This window comes from Nannochloropsis gaditana (assembly GCF_000240725.1).
Source record: "Nannochloropsis gaditana CCMP526 unplaced genomic scaffold scaffold542, whole genome shotgun sequence".
Lineage (NCBI taxonomy): Eukaryota > Eustigmatophyceae > Eustigmatales > Monodopsidaceae > Microchloropsis > Microchloropsis gaditana.
Window position 1 is genome coordinate 10,351 of NW_005803411.1, and position 7,180 is coordinate 17,530.

Here is a 7,180-nt window from a genome sequence, read left to right on the forward strand (position 1 = left end):
AAATATACTCCGTGCACCTCAAATATATGAGATATGTTAGGTTGCCTGTGACTTGCTTTATCTGTGAGCACGTCAGTACAGGGATTTTCTTCACCTTGCTGCAGCTCCCACAAAGTATGAGCCCACGTGTATGAAAAGAAGCAAAAGGGAAGCGCCGATGTTTATCGTCATGAATGCTTGATTTGATGGAAATGATTATATCGACGGAAAACCTAGCTGAAGTGTCCGTGCCGGGAAATCGGCTGATACTTTTATGTTTTGCGTATAACTACCACATTGCATTGTCCTCATGGTCCTCTGATTAGACATCAGCTGTTCATCTCGGCGGTCAAGGCGCCTCATCCAGACCGCTTATCTTCCTAATAATCCTGTGAAACTCCTCCATCTGCACCCACCAGTGCCTGTCGCTCGTCGCCGACCACATCCATCCTATCCTCGTCCCTTTCCATGCTGGGGCTGGTCACTTTGGGACGCATCGCCGGCGACGCCTCCATCAACTCGTATACCGGATCTCCTTTTCCACCCAGTCTCTCTCCAGCTGCTCGCCCAGCATCCTCGGCCATCTCCCCATCGTCGTTCTTTCCCCCAAGATCCTCGCTGCCATCCCTCCAGCCACGAGGTGAGGACGTCTCCTCCAGAAGGTGACGCCTGTGCCCGTCCTCCTCGTGCTCGTCGAACTCGGCGAACAGCAGGGCCATGTCCTCCTCCTCCTCGACCTCCGTGAGCCCTTGGCGCCCGAATACTTCCCCGGCGCTTCCCCCCATGCCCATTCCCCCTACTTCCGCCAGAGCTTGCACTAGTAGGTCGTCCACCGGGGGCGGAGATACCCCTAACCCCCCCGACCCAAAGGGCTCGGGAGATCCGGGTACCCTTTCCTCGCCCGTCTCCACAGGCAGGGTCACCCCGTTCCCTTCCTCCTCCTCCAGCTGACTCAGGCTCATGACACGCGTCACAATCTCCGATAAAATTGCCCGTGCCGGCCCCCGGACGGCCGCAAACTCCGCGGCGTCTAGCTCGAAATGCGTGCGGAGGGACGTGAGGATGGTCTTTGTGGACGTATCGTCCAAAGAGATCCCCGCCAACATGTCCTCCAGGTACGTCGCCATGGCTGCCCGCGACACTGGAAGTCGCTCCCCTGCTCCCTCCCTCGGTCCCTCCCTCGGTTCCTCCTTTCGTCCCCCGTCAGACCATTCCCCCTCCCTCTCCTTGTCGCTACCTTCGCTGCCAGGGGCCGTGGCTTCAGTCCAGGCTTTCGAAGCTGCTGCCGCCGCCGCACGACGTTGCCGAGTGGCCTTGGTCACGAGCTTTTTCCGCGCCGCCAACGCCTTCCGCCGTTGACGCTTCTTCTCCTTCCTTCGTTCCTTCTCTTTCCGCGCCTCTGCCCTGGCTTCCTCCTTCTGCCGGGACCGTGCCAGCTTCTCCGCCGCTCGCTCTTCCCGGGCCCGCCGCCGAAAATTCCTTCGCGCAATTTCCTTGATCATGGCCATCACCACCGACTTGAGCACCGCAGGCTCGTGATTCACCAGCCCAAAGTCCTCCTGAGCTGTCCTCAAGATTTCAGATACCCGGATGTCCTGGTACTTACCCTCCTCAAAGTAGCGCACGAGGAGGGCTCGTAACTTCTCAGTACCCTCGTGGTCCCCCTCCAGCCGGGCCCGTTTCACACGAGGCACCCCGTCCCCCGCCCCGACCGCGTCTTCTCCATTTTCGGCCTGGGAATCCTCCGTTTCCATGCCTTCCGAGGAGGAAGAGGAAGAACTGCTACTGCTACTACTGCTGCTACTACTACTGCTGCTGCTGCTGCTGCTCCCGAGGCTCGCGCCCGTGCGCCGTCGCAAGTGTCCAGAGTGCTCCCTCCCATCGTTCTCGGCATCGAAGGCAGATTCGGAAGAGGGCTCTCCGTTGTCCGACGCTTTCTTGGTCTTCTTGGTACTTTTGGTCTTCCGTTTCGCCGCTCTGGCCGCCTGTTTCGCCGCTTGCTTGGCCAGCTGCTTTTGCTTCTTCTCTGTCTCCTTCTCGATGCGCCGAGCCTCTGCCTTTGCCGCCAACTCCGCCGCGATCCGCTCCCGCCGCTCCTGCCGCCGTCTCTCCTTCTCTTCCACATCTTCCACCGCCCCCAAGTCCTCCACCGCCACCTCTCCCTCCTTCCCTCCCTCCTCGCCGTCCCTCTTCCTTCCAATCCCGTACATCTCCTCCCGTCGCCGAACCCGCTCCGCCTCCTGTCTAGCCTCCTCCTTGGCCTTCTTTCGTCGATATTCGGCCATCTTATCCTCGTAATCGTTTCCGAAGTTTGCCGCCTGTGTGTCGACGGACGGGAAAGGGAGGCAGTGGGGCAGAGGAATAGGCACAGTGAGAGAGGAAGGCACCCGGAGATGGCGTGTCAGGTGACGGACGGTGGCCGAGCATAGGCATGCAGTTGAAGCCCAATCTACTCGTGTCCTCTCACATAATTCTTCCGCCCTGTCCGACGTACCAAATACCGCTCTCGCTCCGTCTCGCGCATGTCTTCCAGGCAACGACGCACACGCGCCTTGCCACTTAATTTCTGAACGCGATCCAACAAGTCCTCAAAAGCCAATTGCGGGAAGAGCTGATGAGCCCATTCTTTGTAGCACCTCAGTAAACGATGCAAGTCTTGAGCTTCGTGGCCTTCCCCGCGAAATGCGCACAGGGAAGGGAAGGTCGTGTAGATACGCTCAAGGCCTCGAGGCCCGATGACATGGTCCTCCGTGAAACGTGGCCGGCGTTGCTTGGGCTTAACATTGCCGACAGTAGCAGCTTCAGCGTCGGCTTTGTCCATTAGAGAGGATAATATTTCATCATCCTCCCCAGCACCCATGTTCTTCCCGTTGTCTTCCTCGTCCATATCACCTTCGCGCCCGTCCCCTCCCTTGTCGGAATCCACGCTGCTGCGCGGTCCTGACGAAACACGAACCACATCAGCCTCCGACTCATCACTGTAAAGGTCATCGTCCAACCTTGCCATGCTGGATTAGAAAGGAAAGTCCCTGAGGCAATGAGCATTGAAAAGGGAGAAAGAAAGGCATCAAGGTGGGGGCGAAAACGAACCCAAAATTGCCACGCAAACCAGATTTGTCAGCAAGGAGCCCCTAGACCAAGCGCGGTAGAAAAAATGCATTCGTATGGCAGTACGCCCACGCTGGTCAAGGCTTTGGGGGGTCGCGTTGGTCTGATTTTTCTTGGCGAGAGGGCGATGCCACCCTTTTATCTCCACATTTTCCCGCCCAGGATGTCTCCCACCGCACGAAAACAAAAGTGCAACCTCACGCGGTCAAGTCCTTTCCACACCGGTACGACCTCACGCCTTTTCCTCCCACACAACGTAGTGCTGGTCCAGTCCACTGATTCCGACGTGTTGATGGCCGTGACTGTCGCGCGTGGCTGGCCATCAGGGGGAGGGCCCGACCTCCCCTCCCTCACGCGGAGGGGAAGGAGTGGCACCCCTTCCTTGCATTTTCAAAGGAAAAAAAAAATGCCACAGGCACGGACCGCACTGAGCAAGCTTATACTCCTTAGGGCCATGTTCGTCACGATATTAGCAGGCGTGGATGGGGATGGACGTCGCTTTGATAGGTTCCACTTCCTCCCTCCCCCCCGACGCGCACCAGGCCGGCTTCTTGCTATACCTTCTCCACGCACGTCTTTCGTCGCTCTTCCCGCTGCCACGCCGGAAGATGATAATGCGCCCAAGGTATCTGTTGGTATCAACAGCGGCATTGCTGCCACAAATTTGATCCCTCCTGCTCCCTCTTCATCCCCTAAAGAGGCCAAGGCCCTTGTCCGAAGCCCAAGGGAGGGGCGAGCCTCTGTAGGACGCATAATACCGTTCACTCGCGGGGCAATAATGCGGCACAAACAAGCCAGCCCCCGTAGCAATCCCTCCCGGCCCGCGGAAGATGAAGAGCGTCGAGCTGTGTGCGACCTATCGCCCGACCTGCCCACCTTCCACACCGTGATGAAGGTGTACGCAGACGAGCGGGACCCTGAGGGGGCGGAGATGGTGCTGGGATGGCTGCTGGCTCGCGGGTTGTTGCCAGATGTGGTGACGTACACGACGTTGATGCATGCGTATGCCGGACGGGGTGACACGGAGGGTGCAGAGGCTGTGTTGCGGAGGATGCTGGAGGGCGAAGGAGGGAGGGTAAGGGAGGAGGAGGTGCTGCGCGTATTGCCCAACGTCATGACATACACGACCCTGATGACAGCCTACGCTGCGGGGGGGGACGTGGAAGGCAGCGAGGCGGTGCTGGAGCGGATGGAGGAGGCGTGCATTGCGCCCAACGTGATGACGTACACGGTCTTGATGACGGCCTACACCCTCCGCGGCGACGTGAAAGGGGCCGAGGGCGTGCTCCGGCGCATGATCTCCGCCTACGTGGCCCCCAACGCAAACACGTACACCACGCTCCTGCACGCGTACACGGTGAACGGGAACGCGGCGGGCGCCGAAGAGGTCTTGGCGCGAATGGAGGCAGCCGGCGTCCTCCCCACGGCCCTGACCTTCGCCACGCTGATGACAGTCTATGCGGCCCGCGGAGAGGTGGAGTCCGCGAAGGGGGTCTTGGCCAGGATGGAGGCGGCGGGGGTGGGCCCCACGGCCATGGCCTTCGACACGCTCTTGAATGCTTACGTCGTGGCGGGGGACGTGGGCGGGGCCGAGCAAGTTTTGCGTCGGCGGGAAGCGGAAGCATACCCGGATTTCCCCCTGACCTACAACACCTTGATGAACGGGTACGCAGACAAGGGAGACGTGGCGGGGGCGGAGGGGGTGCTGGCGCGCATGCGGGCCAAAGGCGTTGGGCCCGATGAGACGACGCTGTCAACCTTGCTGCACGCATACGCGGAGGCGGGAGACCCCTTGGGGGCGGAGGCGGTCCTGCTCCGTGTCCAGGGGAAGGGGGGAGAGAAGGGGGACGGGGGAGAGTTTGCGGGGCTTTCGCTGACGGTCTTGATGTTTAATACCTTACTGAGTGCCTACGCGGCGCGCAAGGACGTGAAAGGTGCGGAGCAGGTCTTGGCCAGGCTGGTGGCGGAAGGGGAACGCGCGGGGGAGGGGGGGAATCTGAAACCGAACGCCATTACCTACAATTCGCTCTTGACCGCCTACACGAATGCGGGGGACATGGCGGGGGCGCAGCAGGTGTTGAAACGCATGGTGCAAGCCGGGCTGTCCCCGGACACTTACACGTTCAACACCCTGATCGCCGCCTTCGTCGCCCGCAGAGAGGTGCGGGCCGCGGAGAAGATGGTGGCATACATGCAGGAGCACGGGGTGCTGGCGGACGTGGTCACCTACAGCCAGCTTCTCCAGGGCTACGCGACCAAGGAAGGAGACATGGGGAAAGCAGAGGAGGTCCTGGAGCGGATGGCGAGGGACGGGGTGGCGCCAAACTCGTACACGTACAACTATTTGATCGAAGGCTACGTGAAAGCGGGGGAGATGGACTGGGCGGAAGACGTCTTGGAGCGGATGCGGACAGTGGGGTTGGCCCCTACGAGCATGAATTACTGCGTCTTGATGGACGCGTACACACGCAGGAGGGACGCGAGGGGGGCGGAGAAGATCTTGGACCGGATGAAGAAGGAAGGTGTGCAGGCGAATGTCCAGGTGTTCACGACGCTGATGAACGCCTACGCCAAGCGCGGAGACGTGGAGGGGGCGGAGGGGGTGTTGGCGCGCATGCTGGCGGTGGCGGAGGAGGAAGGAGGAGGTTCGAAGGACTGCGAGCCGAACGTGCACACCTACAGCACGCTCATGAACGTGTATGCCCGAGCGGGTTTGGCTGCGGGGGCGGAGGGAGTGCTGACACGCATGACGGCGGCGGGCTGGGCGCCGAACGTGATCACATTCACCACCCTGATGACAGCCTACAGCCGGGCCGGGGACCCCGAGGGAGCCGAGCTCGTGTTGAAGCGCATGGAGGCAGCGGGGGTGTCGCCCAACGTCTTGACGTATAACACCTTGCTGAGCGCCACGTCGAGGATGGGGTTGAGGGAGGGTGAGGTGGAGGAACGGCGGGCCAAGCGTGTGCTGCAAGTCTACGATACCATGCGACGGAGCGCGGGGAAGGGAGGAGGGTTGGAAAAGGCGCCGGATGAAGCCACGTACACGGTGCTTCTGACCTGCTTGTTGAGGTTTCCCAAGCGCTTGACCAAAGAAGTCTACAAACTCATCCTGGAGGACTGGCGCCGCTTGGTCCCTACCAGGAATCGCTCGGATAGAAATTATCAGTCATTTATAACGGTGCTGGCCGCCATGGGGGACTGGGAGGAAATGGCCACGGTCTTTCGGGAGGCCCAAGCACGGTTTCAAAAGGGGCAGCTCTCGCCAAGGGAGTATTCTAAGGTGGAGGCGACGTTTCGTGAGAAGGGAGGGTATTATGTGAGGGATGGGGAGGAGAAAGACGCAGATAGTAGAAGCGCATGACCGGTTGAACGACGCGGGGATCCGTAGGGTTCCACGCTTTCGTGATAATGATTCCTTTTGCCAACGGAGTGGCGTGTGTAGGAAGAGGGAGGGACCTCCGGTCGAGGTGCTCATGGGCCGCGACGAGGCTTGCAACATGGTGTACAGGGCCCGTATCGACATGTATATAGATAGATCATTAAAATGACGGAGTAATTTTGACAGAATGCCGCCCTTACTTGGCGGCGCAAATTTTTCATCTTTTTTGCAAGGCCAATCAATTGCAATTAATTGCACTTCGCATCAGAAAATGTGCGAGTAGGCAGCAGGAGGTTAAGCGAGCTGCCTCTAGGAGGTTTCGACACCTGTATAGGTCCATCCGCAGCTTGTTTTCTGGGTGCGTGAGGGCGTGCATGCCAGACCATAGCTAGCACCCCGAAGTGTCATTATTTCTTCTGTGAGAAGCTTCGCGAAGTTTGTTTGTTGTGAGCGTCATCTGTGGGGCACGCTGAGAGGTGTGTTCGCCGTTTTCCTTTTATTCTTTGAAGGCCAACTGACTAGCATTTCTTACCATATACTCCACAATTATTCAAGGTAAATTATGATTTTTGGTCCTGTCGGCAGATCGGTCTCCGCGGTGGCCACCTTTGCGCTGCTCTTTCCCGTTTCTGGAATCGCTTCCTCGCATTTAGCGCAAGTTTCTACATCAAGTTCCAGCAGCACTATGGAAATGTCATCTGCCGCTTCGAAACC

The 7,180-nt window shown here is 59.2% G+C and overlaps 2 protein-coding genes across 2 annotated transcripts; both read left to right on the forward strand.

The window, feature by feature from the left end:
* Positions 1-3,336: 3,336 nt before the first annotated feature.
* NGA_2012500 (putative udp-glucosyltransferase) lies at positions 3,337-4,943 on the forward strand (the record flags this gene model as incomplete). Its single annotated transcript, XM_005854327.1, has 1 exon — positions 3,337-4,943. A coding segment is annotated over one exon (1,607 nt), but the record flags the coding sequence as incomplete, so codon positions are not given.
* An 86-nt stretch (positions 4,944-5,029) lies between these two features.
* Positions 5,030-6,876, forward strand: NGA_2006000 (uncharacterized protein; the record flags this gene model as incomplete). Its single annotated transcript, XM_005854326.1, has 1 exon — positions 5,030-6,876. A coding segment is annotated over one exon (1,419 nt), but the record flags the coding sequence as incomplete, so codon positions are not given.
* Between the last annotated feature and the right edge of the window lie 304 nt (positions 6,877-7,180).